We start from the raw sequence: 18,406 nt of genomic DNA, 5'->3' as shown, positions 1-18,406 counted from the left end.
ACATGTCAATCTTAGTATCAAGCGGCAAAAGGAAAATCAATTATAAGAAGATAAAAAAAAGTAGCTTTACCGCTTGAGAGTTTTCGAACACAAGTTCTTCAATTTCTTTCAAGACAGCCACTGGAGCACTCTGAATAAGATGATCAAAAGAATTATAGAAATTTATTTGTATCATATAAATACAAGGCTTATAAATCATTAATTTAGAAAACTATTAGGATAGAAATGACTAACCAGATTGCATGTGCGTGTTTAAGTTAACAATTTAGAGATAAAAATGGAAAAGAATATAAAAAGTTAAAACAATCTTATAACATCTTTGTGAATCTCGAGTCAGAGACTCCCCTGTCAATTTTAAGTTAGGCCACCATGATGCAAACAGGAAGGTTTTGGTGTTGCAAACCTACTCACTAATTTTATATAGCATACTTAGTGAATCTACTTAAGTAAACTTGAATAATAAGCTAACTAGTACTGAGATTCTGGAAAGTAGTGAACAGGGGAGAGGTGGAAACTGTTGATTTGCAAAGGTAAAAACCAAAAGAAACAAGCACAGTAATCCAACAAATTTGACAATTGTTATATGGATCCTATCCCACTATTGAGCTATGTATGGTTACATCACTGGTAATACCAGATTATTTAGCCTTTTTCAGTTATATTAATAAGAATTTTTTTATCTTCTTTTAACCTTCACAACTTCAACTCAAAATCTTCAAAAATAATTGAAGCGATTGTCAAACAATGAGATTTACATGAACATGTTCGTACCATTTATAACACATTCCATCATTTTATCATCTACCAATGCTACAAACAGCTCCTTAAGAATAGCAACAGTTTAGTTGGTGGTATGTTGCTGATTCTCATCAATAGCGGCATATTCAGGCTCTCCATCTCTCTACATTGAATCAGGAATATCTGTAAGGAAGAGCATTCAATGTTTAGTCTCCATGCACCTACCCTAAAGAATCTCGACTACCTTGCTGCTTGCTTTGATTCATCTTATTATGTTGAATATCATTTATTTCCCTTTTGATGATGCCATCATGTTAGCTGAGATTCTTGTAGATTGTCCTCGTCGTGATTATTTTACTATTGTACTTGTTATTTTTCATGTGGTTCATATGAAGTAATGTAGGTTAACCTAGTTTTTTATTTATCTTGTTGCACGACATGATGTCTCCTGGATTTTATAGTAGATTGCAGTGAGACCTTTGACTAAAAGAATGCTTTCTGGACCAATCTAACAGGTAAGCAGGCCTATCCCCTAAAATATATATTAGCCATGTCAGCAAGTGCGATGTGCTACGTCAAGTTCAGATTACCTTTGCTAATCATGCACATGTTAGCATACATAGGTACTCACTATCGCAGAATGGAAGTGCAAAACTCAAACGCAAAGAATGGTTCTAACCAGACACATGGATTAGTGTCTCACAGTGGTGAAGTTGTAATTTAATGTTTATTAATTGCAATTAATATTTTTTCTTTTTATTACCATATATTATCCTTATCATCAATTCATTGTGTTGCTTGCATACTTAGTTTTCCCTATTAACTTCCTTCTCTTTCCGCTTCCTTCTCTTTTCACTTTAGGGTCATGAGAAGCGGGCGTCTAAGAATTCAGATGATTAACGTCAAGCCGGTAGCAGAAAGATGCTTCGATGATATTTCACACACTTTTAAGGATTTCATGCATTTTGATTTTGTGACTTATTTGTCTTAATGTAGTTAGGGCTTTATGGTGTAAGACCGTCAGTAATTATAAAATTTATTTTTTTTAATGCGTTCAAGATAGCTTAATCAATTTCTGAAATCTGAAATTTTGAAAATACTGATTGTGTATTTCTTGTAATGTTTTTCTTGTGTGTGTGTGCATAATTGACTCTGGTGCAGCAGGTGCTAAAGAAATTGTCAGAGGCTTCATGAGTATCATACCATGCTACTAGCAGTGCAGATGCATTGGGGGCATAAAAAACCTTTAAAAAGAGAGATAATGGGAAAAATAATGAAATTATCTATCATCCCTTGTTCCTTCCTCCCATTTCTATCCAAGTAAACAAGCAATTAACTTCTCTGAAGGTTAAGCAAGAAAAGAATGTCCATACTTATCTACTCTTCCCTTAAATTGCCCAAAGCTTTCTGACTATAGAAACCAATTTTCTCATCAAACAGTAAGATAAGGCTTACCTTATGTGAACCAAGGATCTAAAAATTTAAATATCAGTTGCAACACATGCCAAAATGAACTCAACACTTCATAATTGGAATATGTCACACCGTCAGCATGCAATTACTCACGGTTCTTTCTAGAAGTGTAAAGAATAATCAAGCTAACATTGCTATAGTTGCATATTTTTCGGCATAGAAAACTTTAAAATCCGTCTCAAGTTGGAAGAGAACAATACATTATGCACTACTTCAAAAATACCTTGTATGCCACTGCAAGGCAAATAATTGTATCTTGAATAGTGAGGTGCAGGGATTGGTCCTCCGACTTTAACGCAGTAAACATCCGAAGAGCCATGTCAATTTTCTCTCTGCCACAAAGGAACAGTAAGAAAAGGAGTACAAATCATATTCTTGATGAAATTTCAGTTAGTATTATAGAATCTAGAAAAACAACACCTGCCTGAAAAGATGAGGCATACGTGATGCAAGCAAACCAATAGCTTGGTAAGCAAAAATCTTGACATCCTTTGGAACAGCCTCTGGGGAACAGGATATTAGCTTAAACAATATTCATGAGAACAATGCAGATAGAAGAAATGTGCATGTGACTAGTATCAGACAATATCATAACAGCACCACCAAAGAGGCAAAATACAAGAAAAAGACTAAAACGCAAATATGTATTCACCAGCTTCCGCCTTTGAAGCATCAAGAGATCGTATTATTCCGCTTAAAATAACAGGAGCCATGAGCTTCAATTGATCCATTATCGCCTAAAAAAATTATCCATCAGATTAAAATTTTGACATAGTCTTGGAAAGAGGAATATATTTAGAGCCCATAGATAGTGTCATCAGCTAAGAAAAGACAAACATGATAAAGGCTCTTAGTTTTATATTCAACCAAGGAAAAAACGCAAATGTATACCTGAAACTGATATCAATACCCATACATGCCTAAATAGCAGTTGTCTTTTGAAAGAGTGATATTTACATTTTTCAGGTTTTGAAGTCTTTAAACATGGATTGTGTCGGCTCAATGGAGGGATAAGATTCACATAGATAAAAACAGATTGACAATAATGATGATGATGATGAAAGTCTCTAGACAACACAAATAGCAATTGCCACAGATCAATAGAGGTTGGTACAAGTCAAAAGAATATATCAGAAGATATAAAACACAGGCCCTGAATCAAATGTTACACTCAATTCAATCCTATACTACTCAGTGAAGTGTGATCCAAATACTAAATCGTGGTAAATAGTACCCTAACCAACTGATATAGATTTAAGAGTTTACCTAAAAATAAATACTAACTGTACTTTCAGTTGTCCCTGAAATCCTCCTAAGCAATCGATTAATGATGAGACATAGTGAAATAAGGGAAAAAAGGATTTACATGTGATTTTTATTGGCTTAGAAAAAACAATAATATATTCGAGAGAATTACTGTGATTGACTTTAGAGGAGAAAACAAATATCTAAAAGTTATATTGATGAGATGCATCATGACAATGAATTATGAATTATTAAATTTACATCGACTGGGTATCAATGAATTATTTTTCTTCAAGGGATCAATTTTAAGTTCCTATCTTCTTACATTAGTATAAGAATGAAATTGCTAATAACATAAACAACCTTGGTGTATGAGCTATCTGCAGATGATATTGTATTAACTATTAACTGATGATAGTGAAAAGAATTACACTTGGAAACTTAAATTGTGTGGAGACAAACTGTAGAAATCAAAGGTTTTTATGCAAAACTAAAATAAATGATAAATCTATAATACAATTTCAATACAAGGAAAACAAGCGAGGCCAATGCACTTCACCTAACTAAATAGATAATAACCCTTGCTCACTAGTGATTTCCTCCCTCAAAGATCAGGACATAATGCCCTCTTTTTCTCTCACTTTTCCCATTCTTTGGAAGGCCTCTGAAGTTCCCATCAGTCTCGTTTCTTCTTCTTTGGCTAGTTTACAAAATTAACTGTCACTGTTCCTTTTTCCTTTAGTTCCAAGTATTTTTCATCTTACCAAGGAAAATTAGGAATAGGCAATTTCATCATAGTCAAATCTTCCTTGAGGCCCTCTAACTCAAGAGACATCTAACATGGATCAAGGCACATTAAATATGCATTGTTCCTGTCCGAAAAGTGGAGAAGATGGCAAGCTGGGGATGTAGCTTGAAGGTTGATGAAGTGAAGACTCCACGCGGTCCTGCAACACAAGAGGTGTTAGTGCTGTGCCGGGAAGAGGTTCTCAGCGTTGGCCCACGCTCAAGTCAATTTCCGACAAGTGGAGAATAGTAGAAAATTATAGCTAGAGCGTGTGAAATAACGAAGTTGCGCATACCTCTGCCTGTAGATGGGAACCTCTTTTATAGTGTCACTGTAGTGTCTACGCACGCCTCTCAAAGTGGGCGCACATTTTCCCAAGCATCCTAGGAAAAGACAAGTCTAAAAGTGTCTCTAACACCTTTCCTTAAACAAGCATGCAAATCCACAGGTTGGAAGCTTCTATCATACTATTTGCCTACGGCTTGTTGTCAGTGGCACAAACCTCCAAAAGGGTACAAGGAGGTACGTACGTGGGTCCCGCTATAGGCTGACCGGTGGTCGCTCAGCCGGAACACGCCCCGCTCGGTTGTGCTGCACAGAGTAATCTCCCTTCACTTAGCTTTTCCATAATCGGAGGACTCCTCCCTGAACGGGCACGCCGTCCGCTCAGTAGAGACGATGGCCGAGGGAGGTACTGTCTCTTGATCTCGTAACCTTATGTTGTCCGCTTGGCCCTGCTCGTCCATTCGGGCGTGCTGCCCGTCCGGCCATAACTCAACCGAACGTTGGAGGGATCCCAATGGTCCGTGCGACCATGTGTTTTGGTGTTTGGGCAAAGGGTTTAAGTTAGGTTCACACTTGTATTTGATATGTGTATTTGAGTTGTGCAGGTTTGCAGGATACACATATGACTTAGCTTGATGGCTTCGGGTCCGATGAAAGATAGAGCATCCGAGGGACATGGACAAGACAACAAGGACAAGGGCCAAGGGAAGCGACTTCGAGGCATATGCGAAGGATGGCATTGGGACGAGCCACGGACTTGGGTGCATCCGAGGGACGAGAGCCAAAGAAAGTAGGCTTGAAGGCAAGAGGTCAAGGCTGTAACGAAGAAGAATCAAGTGAGTCGTAAGGGTGAGAGTCCGAGTGCTGAGAGACTATACTCAGGTACTAATCGACTACTGATGGAAATATCAGTGGACTGGTACAGTCCACTGGGAGCGCTTCTGTTCACTTGGCCAGTGTGGAGCAGTCGATTGGTACTTTCACCAGTCGACTGGTATCGAGCCGTTGGGTTGTAACGGTCATATCTCCATAGAGAGTAGTCAACTGACACTAGCCTATATAACCAAGGCTTGGAAGCTTGGTTAAGGTTGACGAAATTAGTGGTGGTTAACCCTAATTAGTAGTCAACAAGTGCTCAAGAGGTCTTGGTGAGTGTTGTGGTGAGGTTTCTCCACCCATAAGGAGGCTTGAGCTAACCGGAGTTCCCAAGGATTAATCCACCAACGGATTGAGGGATCGTCCACCTTACGGATAGCTATGGAGTAGGAGCAAGTTATCTCCGAATGACGTAAATCGTCGTGTTAGCGATTTGCATTTCCTTATTGTCTTTAGATTAGCTTTCTTGTTTATATTTGTATTCGTATTAGTATTCATATTTGTTCTTGTATTATTCGCTGTGCAACTAACGAATACGTAGGAAGCGATCATTTGGGGGCGCCGTCCATCCAACCCCCCCTTCTAGCCGGCCATACACAAGATCGCCTACACCTTTACCTTCCTTGACTTTGACCTCTACGTCAACTGATCTTCCTTGCTTTGACCTATCTTTGATGGGCCCCTCTTCATCACCGTATCATGCATCAATACAAGGCTAAGCCAACATAACTTGATAAAAGGTAAAGTGTCTTTATATTCCTATAACTATTGCCAGACAATCCGGGTGGCTTCCTTCATATTGAAAAAGTTTCAGCAAAGGGGCTGAAATTGGGAAATCAGTTTTTTCCACAAAGGAATTGAACCTGGGAAATAGAATGAAAGTAATTACTAAAAATCCTTCATCCAATCAGAGACTAGCAAAATGAGACTTCCGAGCTTGACTTCCTTGATTGTATTTTATCTTCTGTGATTGAATCAGTAAGCAATCCTAGTCTCTAGTTTCTGTTGGTGTGATATTATCAACTGTCACATATTAGCCTGGTCATATGTTAACACCTGGTCATAAAATGAAGCAAACTTTCTACCTCTAAACATGACTCCAAAATTACATTGTTAGGTTCGAGGATTGAACTAGAACATAGTCAATAAAACTCGCTTTCAAACACCCATGGTAAATATTGATGCATTTTCAAACATTACTAAGAGAGAGGACAAGAATAATAACTAAACATCTCATGTGTTTAACTATGTCTTAAACTTATGAGAAGCACAATATAATGTTTAACAACGTTAAGACTAAAAACTTTGATGAGGGAGTTCAGATATGATGTTGACATCAGATCTTATCACTATATTCTAACTTCTACACAAAGATCAAGCAAGATTAAACATTAAAAAAGAAATAAAAGAGAGATTAAGATATAAGGGGATAATTAAAGGATAATGCAGTTGAAATCAAATCCATACATGTTTAAATACCCAAACAGTAAATTCCATCCCTAGCTGCTTCAGTCTTGAAATGGTTGAATCCCCTATTTCAGATGAACCAACATAATGATACTAAAAATGAGTAAGAAGATGGCATCACAAGGGGAAAATGAAATGGAAAGGAAAATTGATCCACTAACAAATCAAACGATAAGTGAGGCAAATAGAACTAGAGAATGACTCATAAGGTCAAGAAACATATGGGATCATACTCTACAAAGACTAGCATAAACGTAATTGTGATGAAAATATGTTTTTATCCTTTCCTCTCTTTTTTTTAAAAAAAATAGTACCTTCTGACATGCTGATCAAATATGTCAATTTTGTGTATTGATAGGTTGGATTGTTTGGATTTCCAAGCAGTCACAAAGCAGCAAAATATTCAAGTAGTAAATTAAAGATAATTTTGATTCATCATCAAAAAGAAAAACAATAAATGAGTTGGATTCTGTGAGTTACACTTACTACTTACTCAGGACGAATATTACTAGAATTCTAAAATCTCCTGATGCCAGTACTTTTTAGTCCGCAATATTAGAGCTAATGGCTGTTAACTATTAAAAGCACCCTGAATGCCAATTATAGTTTTGAAAATCATACGGAAACAAAAAAAAAAGATTAGAACGCTAAATCTTCAAAAATACAAGAACCAATATGCTCACAGCCATTATTTAATCTCAAAACTCCTTCCAATGTCCCTTGAGTAACCATTTTACTGCTTAAAAAGACATTTTATATTAGAAAATTATAGAATAGAGCAATTAGGGATCTGTTAACAGAAAGTATTGCTTTGGAATTCCAAATAAAATTAAAGAATATTGTCGTCAGTGTAAGTATTTATATATGTGGCACTGTAAGAAAGTGAATCAATTAACGAAGTGAAGAAACTCTTAAGATAGATATAGAATAATGGAGTCAAATCTTCTTCCATAATCTCTGAGACAACTGGGTAAGAGATATCCAAAAACAGAAATGGAAAAAAATTTCATCCAGAATCTGTGTGCTCATCAAACCTTGCAAAGAACTCATAGAAAATGAGTATCAAGTAGAAAGAGCAAGAAAAGCATCTAGTACCATAAATGCAACTGAAGATACACTGTAGTGTTGAAGGAAAAGCATTTGCTGCAGTAATTGATCGGCAAAAAATAGACATGAGCCGCACTCGCATTGCGACATTCACTGGAGTTACCTTGGAATCTGCAGCTATGCTTTCAACCCCAACATTACCTAAATGATGAAAAAAACTGTAATTAAAAAATTGAGATATACCTAACTGTGGAAGCAGATAAGCACAAGATCAATTAAACATTTCAGATATCATACTGAAAAGTGTAGACGGCATGATACCGTCTTAACAACTTGTTGCAAAAAGGCAATTTGCTAGAATTCAAAGCATGCGCACCAATAATCAGTATATAAAACACTTACAGTTATAATTTCAAGTGAAAAGAATAATTTTAGTAATTACAAGATTCTAAATTTCCCTGTGTTCTTATCATGCATTTCCTTAAATATTCAAAGTTAGGAAAATATAGAAGGTATAGAATATTGACTTTTATAGACTGAAGAAATGAAGTGGCTATTCAGATTTAATCAAACAATTAAAATGCATAATTTTTCTCTTCTACATAGTTCACAAGTAGAATATAACACGTCCCCACCAGTAGCCAAGTTGGTACTTGGGTGGTAGATTGCCATGTGAAAACAGGGGTCAAATCCCCGGGGCACAATCCGGGAATAAAATCCCTCCCACCCAAAGAGACGTTGCTTGGTCACCATGATTTACTTCCCTTCCAATTGCCTTGGGACGGGCGTGGAGGGGCGCCTGGGATGAGTGAGTCGCCTTTTGCCACAAGTAGAATATAACGTAACAAATAAATCTATTTCCATTGCCATGATATTATCCACATACTTGGTGGTCCCTTTTGTAGCAATAGATCATATTATATAGTAGTCAATGTGAGTACTAAAAATAATGGAGTTGATTGAAAACCAAAAGGAGGCAAAGTGAACTCGGCGAATATTACATTGTAAGAATGTTAAGTGAAAAATTGAAACATAGAGTTTAAGGTGTTTGGAGATTCACTTGTAATGATGAACACAGGACAGATCCCACTAGAAAACCTCTTATAACTAAATAGTTTGAACAATGGATACAATTCCAAAGGAGAAGCCTAGGGAGTGGATGCCAGCTGATGGTAGCCAAAATATGGTAAAACTCTTGTCCAATTACTGCAAGATAAGTAAATAAGTGGGATAGCAAAGTCCTTAAAGATTCTCTTGTAACATAGTTAAGTGAAGTTGAACCAGTAGCCCAGTTATTAAAACGAACTGGACCATGGGCAAATAAAAAAAAAAACAAACTTGAGACATCATCCGTTTTGATCCTTTAATCTGATCAGAAGTCTAAAACCAGAGTAAAAGCTGGTCTGATCAATTTTTACTAAATTGGGAAAAGTAACTGATTTCTACTAAACTTGGAAAATAGACCAATTTTACTAAATTGAGAGAACCAGACAATTTTAGAAGAAAAAAAAACAAAATGGATTCCTCAGTCCATAGAAAATGTCAAACAATTTCCATGAGATGACTATATATGTTATTTTTTATTTCTACTCTAACCTAACTTACCCATTACCGCAAAAAAAAAAACTAAGCATCTGCCTATTACACACTGTCACCCTCTGATACAGTGTTACCCTCAGCCCAGACAGCAACTACCAAAGTTTGACACCCACCTCCTCTAATCCCAGCCACGGACCTTGCAACCTCCAACTTATGCCCTCATCTTTTGAACCTTGGTCTCCATCATAGACCATAGACCCTCTGCCTCCGACCTTACAATTTGCACACCTCCCATCTCCCTCCAAGGATGAGAACAATATATACCTTGCCACCCTATGAGTTTGTAAAACAATGTGCATGATTAGAGAAACTCCAACCACCCTGCGTAGAACAGTGGCCAACTCCAAGCACTCTACCTCTAACCATCTGGCAAACCTATGATCAACTCTGACTTCACAAAAGTCTGCAAATTCAGCATACATCAACATAGTAGATAGTTCGAATCCCAAGATTCCAGTGCCAATTCAAGACCACTGAGGAAGTAAGTCACTCCATCCTTGTCCTCTTTGTTTTTCCCTTAGTCATCAGTGGGTGTTTTTACATATATTGCTAAACATAGAAGCTATACCTTCAACAATTACATCATCACACTCTTCTTCCCCAAAATTAAAGAGGAAAAAAATATGATATTGCAAGGAAACTGTAAGCGACACATAAATTAATCTGGAGAAATGATTAGCCCTATTTGCAACGAATGTATAATTGGGCAAGTTAATCACAGTCAGTTCAACTAGGTAGCTTGTCCAGATCAATTGCCAATTTGTTAAAACAATAACTTGAAGTTTTTTGTTGATTTCAAGTCCAATTTTTATAACTATGAGCAATTCTTTGCTTAATTCTTTCAATTGAATCAAGACACAGTCCTACTAAATTTGGCTGAACTAGTTTATCCAATCTGATCTTGCAAGCATTGAAATTTGGTGAACCATTATCCTTCATCCATCATTCAGTCTAAATTGCATATTCATGAAGAATTCTTTTAATATGTCTCTTGAGATTAAAGGACTTATCAAACTGTATTTGATTTTTAAGCCTTGGCCATCCGATTTTTTTCAATTTGCAAATCATGAGCAAAGAAAAGGATCATCAAGACAACACATAATCAATCCAATCCATACAAATTAATCAAACTACTCCATATATTTTTTTTCAAACAGAAAGAACTTGAGTAAAGTGTGTACCATTAAAAAGTATAAATAGTTTTTTTATTAAAATGGTGTCCTCCAAATTGACACCTGTAGACTTGCGCTTCAATAATTCCTCCCCTTTCTTAACAACAGATTCTTGGCTAGAATAAAAATAAAGTATCAGAAAGATAAGCACAACAGCAATGCCACACTGATTTATGTAAACCTTTAGGATCATATATGAATACCTATCTGAAACAGCAGCCAAGTAAAGAGGATATACAATCTCAGGAGCTAATTGCATAGCTTCAATGACATTCAACATGCCAAGCTGTGCAGGCGGTTATACAAGATTAAGTAAATTGCAATAGTGATTGACAGATAATGTATGTAAAAGAACACACATACCTTTCTCTTTGTTAGCAATTCACCTTTAAGTGGAAGCTTTCCAGTAACACGATTGGATTGAACCACTGACAAACCAGCAGGGCATGTAACACTAGCAATCAAAAAACTGAGTTAGCTACAAAAATATACCTACTAGATCATTAATATTACCCCTTAGTAAATTGGATGTATACCTAGACGATGGTGGCTGATATAAGATTGTATAAAGGCAGAACTCCACAAAAACCTGCCTATCATCAGAATCACCAATAGCACTATACATTGGACCAATTTTTTCAGTAACTTGACTAGAATAGTGGTCACCAATTGCCTGAGATAGTTAAGCTTGATAGTGTTCATATAATAATATATTCAATGGTACAGCACAGCAAAGTCATAAATTCAACAAAGTTTACAAAGATTGTTTTATTGAAAATCATCCTACAGTTCACAAAATATAATTTATGAAAACAAATTATGTGGCATCAGAGAAGGTTCCAAGTGCACACTTCAACAATATGTAACCCTTTTTTAAAAAAAAAAAATCATAATAATAGCCTTTAATCTCAAATAAGTGAATTTACTAGCATACATGTGTCACTTAGGTGATATATCCACCTGGACTATCTAGTATTATGTGGCTTCTTCTCATGACTCCCATGTTGAATAGTTCAGAGTCCATAGACATAGCCCATCAAGTCATTCTCACCATTTTTCTCATTTTTGGAAACCAAGATAACACCAAAGTCAAGGTTCTAAAATTCGCTCGAGCTAGTCGGGCGCTAGATCAGCGCCTAGCGCCTAGGTCACTTAGGCGAGGCTAGGCACCGCTAAGCGGATTCTACAGTATCAACCTAAATTACATAATAAATTATATTCTATAACTCCAATACAATAACATCAAATTTAAAATGAGTTCAAAATTACACAATTAATAAAATATCACAAATTTATTTTACTTCTCTATAATTTTCAACAACTTATTCTTCATCGAACACAAACTCAATATCATCATTTTGATTCTCTTCTTCTTCGGATGCAAAATTAGCCTCGTGAAGTTCTCTCACTCTAAAGCTTCTTCGGGATTATCTGATGAAATGAAGTTTCCAAAGGATGAGGCTTTGGTCAATCTTCAATTCAATCGCTTCTAAGTCGCTCAGTTGAGGAAAGATCAGATAATAAACTTTTCTTCAAATCGATTTCTCCAGCCTTTTAACTCTCTAATTTATCACAAATGTGGGCTTCTTCATTTGTTCTGATTTCTCCAGCTCTAGTTACTCAATACGATGAAAATGAAGTTTGGTGTTAAACGCTAGAACAAGCCAACAAATCGATTTTCTTGTTGGACTAAAATTTAGGGCTTATATAAAAACAAAAGGTTACATTTCTATTTTTTTAAATTGGGCTTTAAATTTAAAAGCCCAGACTAAAAAAAACATTCAATTGATTAGTCGGTGTCTAGGGTCATCTAATCCCGCCAAGGCCGTCTAGGTTGGCCGACTAGCATGTTTTCGGTGCAGCTAGCTGGTGCCTAGCACCTAGGCAGGCCTAGGCCGATTTTTAGAACACTGATCAAAGTTCAAATGAATGATTCCATCCACATCAATAGATTTTAGAGTGCTAAACTTATAATAAAATTCTATCTAGGAACAGCTAAGTGTGTGAAAGATTGAATCATAGGGTTGGATTTGAGTACTTACAATCTACAGAATTTTAGTATCTTACAATCTAACATAATAAATTAAAATTTATGATTGTATCATATGTATGTTTTAGCAATTTAAATTTCGAACCATTTGCATAGCCTCAATTAATTTAACTACTATAACAATAGGGAATCAATTGGACAGGCATTCAACCAATTCAGTCTCTCCAGTCTACTAGAAACAGTTAAAATAACCTGAGCAAATTCTGTCCAATTTTGGCTAAACTGAGTAATAACAATTTTTCAAATTTTTGTATCATGAAACTAAATTATTGTATAATATGAACTACTAGAATCATTAAATTTTACTGTACCTTTGACACAATCCTCAAAATGACTTCTTGATGCTGAGGGGGAATTTTTGAAATATTAACAAGGAGATTAGGCGCCATAGATACTTTATCCTAGTAATAGAGGCACATAGAGTAAGTGATGGAAAAGAAAGTATGAGAGAAAGAGAGAGAGAAAGACATACCTGTATAGGCAAGCGCTCAAATGCCATCTCAATGTAGACAATGCAGAAGTTTCTGACCATCAGAGATGCATTTGCTTCATTATAAATCCTCCACAACTCCGAGAAGGGAAGAGAAATTTCAGGACAGTTCTTGACCCGCTTGTTAACATGGCTTAACATCTCCAAAACCTGTTGCCACACCGAAAGATAAAATTGAATAAGGAACAAGGTGACAGCCATGGCACTTTAAGTATACCAACAGCATAGATTAAAATTGGATAGCATGCTAATTATAACACCAAAAATAATAATAATGGATGATGAGATCGTAGTTTAGATCTTCGCCAAAGTTTAAACAAAAAGGAAATAGAATTTTTACTTGAAGACCATCTGTTAACCAATCTTAAGGAAATTAGGTTTCTGATGATGGAATACCATTATATGTACATTTAGCATGCATTTCACTCTGCCAGTCCTTCAAATCCTCATACAACTCGGGGTATTGGAATAATAACATATGTCCAACATTTTTAGCTATTATCAATTGATGCGATGAGAGGAGAAAGGGGCAGAGGGTATAAGGGTATTTTGGTCACTTCACTGAGGATCTTCTTTTAGGTTGTGGCTTGGACGAGAAAAAGGATCTTCGTTTTTTCTCCACCCCAAGCACACACTCCCCCCCCCCCGGTTCGGCGCCACCTCGCTGGAGGCCTCGACACCACCCCGCTGGAGGACTCGACACCACCCCGCCAGAAGCCTCACAGCTAACTCCTCTCTCCCCGATCTCCTCCCTTGTGGTCTCCACCTCATCCGCCGCTCCCTCTCTCTTCTTCTCTCTCACGACCATGCTGCCATCGGGCTCACGCACTACCCCTTCTTCCTCACGAGGCAGCTGCCTCCGCCTGCTCTTGTTGCAGCTGCCGACCCTCTCTAGCACCAAGGGCACAGCCCTTCGCTGGCCAGTCCGTTGCCACCATCGCCAAGCAGCATCGTCCCTTCCTTCTGCACCACTGATCTCCAGCTAGAGTAGGGGTGTCAATTCGGTTGGGTCGGGTCGGGTTGGGTCGGGTTGAATTTTTTTTTTTTTTTTTAACCCAACCCGAACCCGACCCGAACCCGAGTTCAACCCAAAACACCTCAACCCGAACCCGACCAATCCGATCAACCCGAACCCGACCCATATAATCCGAAAATTCGATTCAAAACGACTTTTTTGGGTTATTTTCCCTATAATTCTTCACTTTTATCTCAATACTCCATCATTATCATACAAACATGATATTAATATACATAAAAACATCTAAATTTTTAAAATAAAATTTGATTTAACCCCAAAAAAACACATAAAACCCTATATTTAAGTCAACCCGGGTCAACCCGAACCCGACCCGACCCAACCCGAAAAGTTTTTACTCTCCAACCCTCCAACCCGAACCCGACCCGAACCCGAAAATGCCCAACCCGAACCTGATTTTTTTCGGGTCGACTCGGGTTGGGTCGTCGGGTCGTCGGGTCGGGTTCATTTTTGACACCCCTAAGCTAGAGCGTCACCTCCTCTCTCCTCATCACTATCCGCAACCTATGCGCCGCCTCCCTAGTTGCCTCAGCCGCTTGCCTTCTCCCCCACCGGCCACAGCCGCTTGCCTTCTCCCCCACCGGCCACAGCCGCCAACGCCGCTCCACAGCCCGAAGAGAGCATCCCACAGCTGCTGGCATCGTTCCCCGACATCCCCGCCGCTGGATCCAACTTTCTGGTGCTCCCGCCTTTCGATCCAACCAGCCGGCATCCACCATCACTGATCCGCGCTATCGTATGATCCCGACGTCGATCCAATCTTTGGGTCACCATTGCCTTACTCTATTGTTGTGTTCCAGGATGTAGTCGTTCGGCCTTCAAGCTGATATGGTGTTTTAGCCTGCGAGTCGTGGTTGTATTTCGACAAGTCACTATTATATTCCAACCTATGAGCTGCTATTATGGTCTGTCCTACGTGTCACTATTGTATTCGGCCTGCATGTCACTATCGTATTCTGACTCCGTGTCGTCCTCCGGCTCCATTCCTCCATGCCACCCTCCTGCTCTGCACTATCGCCTTCAGCTCTGTGTCGCTTCTGGTCCGCTCTTGCGGGTCTGGTATGTTTTACATTCTGTCTTTATGTTCTTCATTATAGCATTGTTTATTTTCTATCACCGAAGGCTGACTTAAGAATTTGAGAGTCAGACCGGGGCAACCCCCGGTCAGTTTTCTAACAACCTTGCAGGCACCATTGACCAAAGACTTTCGGATACCTCTGGTCCTTCTCTTTTTTGGAGGTCCAACGACTCAGTCAACATAGAAGACAGCTCATCATCCCTCCTTTCTTCGGGTCATAACGACTTGGTCAACATTCCAACTACATCACCGGCCTTCCAGGGATCATCAATGAAGGCAATATAATATTTTTTCTAAGAGAAGCGTGGATCAGGAGTATCAAACCTCCAACATATTCAGGATGTAAACCCTAAAACTCCCGAAACAAAGGATCAAGTCACCAGACTTTTCACTGGGAATCACGTACAGTCCTTCTAAACCTATTTAATAAAAAAAAATGGTGTTGAAAGACTGCATAAACTCGAAGAATGCAATTCCTTTCGCGAATCAAACACACACTTCATCAACGATGCTCGAACAGGGCATGACAAAAGCCAAAACTGTGAATCATTAGAACCCAATCTTGAATTAGAAAACTAATATTGAACTGAAGCTGATAAAGGTTACCGATTTGCGGATGGAAGGGGAGGGAGATGCGAGCGAAGAGATGGAGTAAGGGAGGATCCTGACGAGCAAGGGTTCCAGCTTGTCATCATCGGCGAGGGCGAGACGGGTGAGCATGCGATCGAGCATCTCCTCCCTCTCCGCGTCGGAAGGCGCCGTCGAGGACGAGGTGGAAGTGTCCGCCATTTCCTCCGTTGCCGGCTGCTGCTTCGGCTCCAAGAAAGGGATGACGAGGGCCAAAATGATCTACCCGAACTTAAATAGTTAATGACAAGCCGGTCCGGCCGTCAGATTGGACCGGAAACCGAACCGAATTCCGATCCCAGACGAACCGGACGCGTTATGAAGCTTTTTGAATTTGAAAAAAAAAACAATTAATTTAAAATGCGAATAACTAAATAAGCGATCGAGCTGAGCTGCCAGCTACAGCGGAAGACATTTCATGGTTGAAGGCTTCACCATGCACCTTGATAAGCTCAATTCTACTAGCAAACGATTGGTCAATGCCTCATTTTGAGCCGAGGAAAACGGCAACATGTTCCCTTCAGTTTCTCTCCCTCACAACTCACACGTCACGCCATCCGTGTAGATGTTCGTGCCATCGTTGTTTAATTTATAGTTTAGAAACCTGCATTTCTGAAACAAGTTGTCTTGATTTCAACAGGTTCTAAAAACAGAGAAGAAAGAAAGATCGGATCACAGCAACAGAGCAACTGTTTCAGCATTGGATACAACGTTTATTCCTGTAGTTGCCAATCGAATTGATACAGCATTACCTCCATTGTATGTGTATTCTGAAAACATAATTGTGTGGAACGTAAATACCTCAAACCAAACAAAATCTTTCAAAAATGATTCCAAATGTTAGTGATCTTTCAATGTTGTTGGACCCATCTCCATTAAAGTTTCCACAAAGAAGCTTAATAGTTAATACCGATGATGTTGACTGTGTGGCAAAACAACAAAATTATAGGAGAAGATTTTAGCCAGTACACCTCTTTTAACAGTCTTGAAATTAAATTTATCAAGAATCTTTGTCCAAACAAAGAAGAAATCTAGGATTGATAGAATCAAAGATATCTTGTGAAATGATATTTAAAGTAATTGTTATTTTACACCTTAATCAGTCACACTGTAATTCTCGAGAAAACTTTCAAAATCTGATCTTTTTAAAATACCCACAAATTAATTAATGTAAAAACATACTTTGATATTTTTATTTTATGATTAAAATAAGTTTTAACTCAAAGTCTCATTAAACACAAAGGCTCCTTTCACTGTATCATAACAATTAATAAATATGCACGAAGTCCCATGCACGCCAATTTATTGCACCACGCTGTCTCCAATAAATGCCACTAAAGGAGCCTCCTCCTTTCACCCGTCTTCTTAATTAGTTCCATGTCCGTGCCGGATCCCGTCTCCGCCCCCCTCGCCGGCGCTCCACCCACCGGCGCCTCCGGGGTCGGGCTCGGCTACGGCATTGCCATTGCCGTCGGCATCCTCGTCCTCGTCTCCACCATCATGCTAGCCTCCTACCTCTGCGTCCGCGTCAAGGGTGGCCCCCGCCGACGCCACTCCTCTCTCCCCATCACCGTCGCTGCCGCACCCGACGTGGCCGCCACCGCCACGGAGGAGGCTGCCTCCTCGGTGGGTCTGGAACGAGCGGCCATCGAGGCCTTCTACCCGCGGTTCGCGTACGGAGCGGGAGGCGCCGAGCCCAGCGGGCCGTGCCCGATCTGCCTGGCGGAGTACGAGACCGGCGAGGCACTCCGTCGAGCCCCCGACTGCGGCCACTGCTTCCACGCGGAATGCGTCGACGAATGGCTCCGCGTGAGCGCCACCTGCCCGCTCTGCCGCAGCTCGCCGGTGCCGTCAGCGGCCTCCACGCCGGTCGCCACCCCGCTCTCCGAGCTGATTCCGCTGGCCGCGCACGCCCGCTGACGGGATCTCCAGCTGCTGATCAGGTCGCGACCGGCGGTGCAGCAGCGAAAGCGGTGAGGGTAGTTAAGCGTCATCAATGCTCTGGATGTTTTTGTTCGCTTTTCTTACTTCTATTTTTTTCTCTTTACTCTCATGTGTTGTCCTTTATTAATTTTCTTGCTCAATATTCATTTGTGATCATGTATATATTTTTAAAAAAAAAAAAACACGACTCACATCTCTTTACGCTTGCTTGAAACACATCTCTTCGAGCTCAAAATATATAATTTTAGTGCTTATCTAAAATGTCACTAATTACAAGCAGTGAAAGAGTTTACAAGGTAGAAATCTCCCCTCCGTTGCATGGAATTTGATTCCATCAACTGCACGTAAAGCACACATCTTATCTTTCTTAATCGCAGAGATGTTGTGGCCCTGAATCCGATCACCACTTCTTTCATCGATCAGAGAATCAACGTGAAGTCCACTGCTGAACAAGCTTTTTACAGTATATCAGAATCAGTAACTTTGTTCATC

At 39.2% G+C, this 18,406-nt stretch overlaps 2 protein-coding genes across 3 annotated transcripts in view; one reads left to right on the top strand and one right to left on the bottom strand.

Moving 5' to 3' along the window:
• Positions 1–16,171, bottom strand: part of LOC121990806 (proteasome adapter and scaffold protein ECM29-like) — a 51,173-nt gene extending 35,002 nt beyond the window's left edge. The window contains exons 1-13 of one of the 2 annotated variants that reach the window (XM_042544880.1): positions 15,950–16,171; positions 13,212–13,379; positions 13,051–13,140; positions 11,226–11,362; positions 11,053–11,143; positions 10,893–10,975; positions 10,699–10,805; positions 7,967–8,119; positions 6,872–6,936; positions 2,864–2,948; positions 2,636–2,714; positions 2,435–2,543; positions 71–130 (exon numbers count right to left, since the gene is read on the bottom strand). In XM_042544880.1, the coding sequence (XP_042400814.1) occupies positions 71–130; positions 2,435–2,543; positions 2,636–2,714; positions 2,864–2,948; positions 6,872–6,936; positions 7,967–8,119; positions 10,699–10,805; positions 10,893–10,975; positions 11,053–11,143; positions 11,226–11,362; positions 13,051–13,140; positions 13,212–13,379; positions 15,950–16,132 (1,410 nt within the window). In that variant the 5' untranslated portion in view covers positions 16,133–16,171. Of the gene's footprint in view, positions 1–70; positions 131–2,434; positions 2,544–2,635; positions 2,715–2,863; positions 2,949–6,871; positions 6,937–7,966; positions 8,120–10,698; positions 10,976–11,052; positions 11,144–11,225; positions 11,363–13,050; positions 13,141–13,211; positions 13,380–15,949 lie in introns of both variants that reach the window. The other variant, XM_042544874.1, reaches the window with a different exon arrangement.
• Positions 16,172–17,347: 1,176 nt separating this feature from the next.
• Positions 17,348–18,047, top strand: LOC122019867 (putative RING-H2 finger protein ATL69). The gene has a single exon (XM_042577487.1). The coding sequence runs from the start codon at positions 17,348–17,350 to the stop codon at positions 17,888–17,890; it is 543 nt and encodes a 180-aa protein (XP_042433421.1). The 3' UTR covers positions 17,891–18,047.
• The last annotated feature ends 359 nt before the right edge of the window (positions 18,048–18,406 follow it).

This window comes from Zingiber officinale, chromosome 1B (assembly GCF_018446385.1).
Source record: "Zingiber officinale cultivar Zhangliang chromosome 1B, Zo_v1.1, whole genome shotgun sequence".
NCBI lineage: Eukaryota > Viridiplantae > Streptophyta > Magnoliopsida > Zingiberales > Zingiberaceae > Zingiber > Zingiber officinale.
This window is presented reverse-complemented; position numbering and strand designations above follow the sequence as displayed.

Bases quoted from the DNA above. Each gene is read 5' to 3' on its own strand.
- LOC122019867 (XM_042577487.1), top strand. From the start codon at position 17,348: ATGTCCGTGCCGGATCCCGTCTCCGCCCCCCTCGCCGGCGCTCCACCC.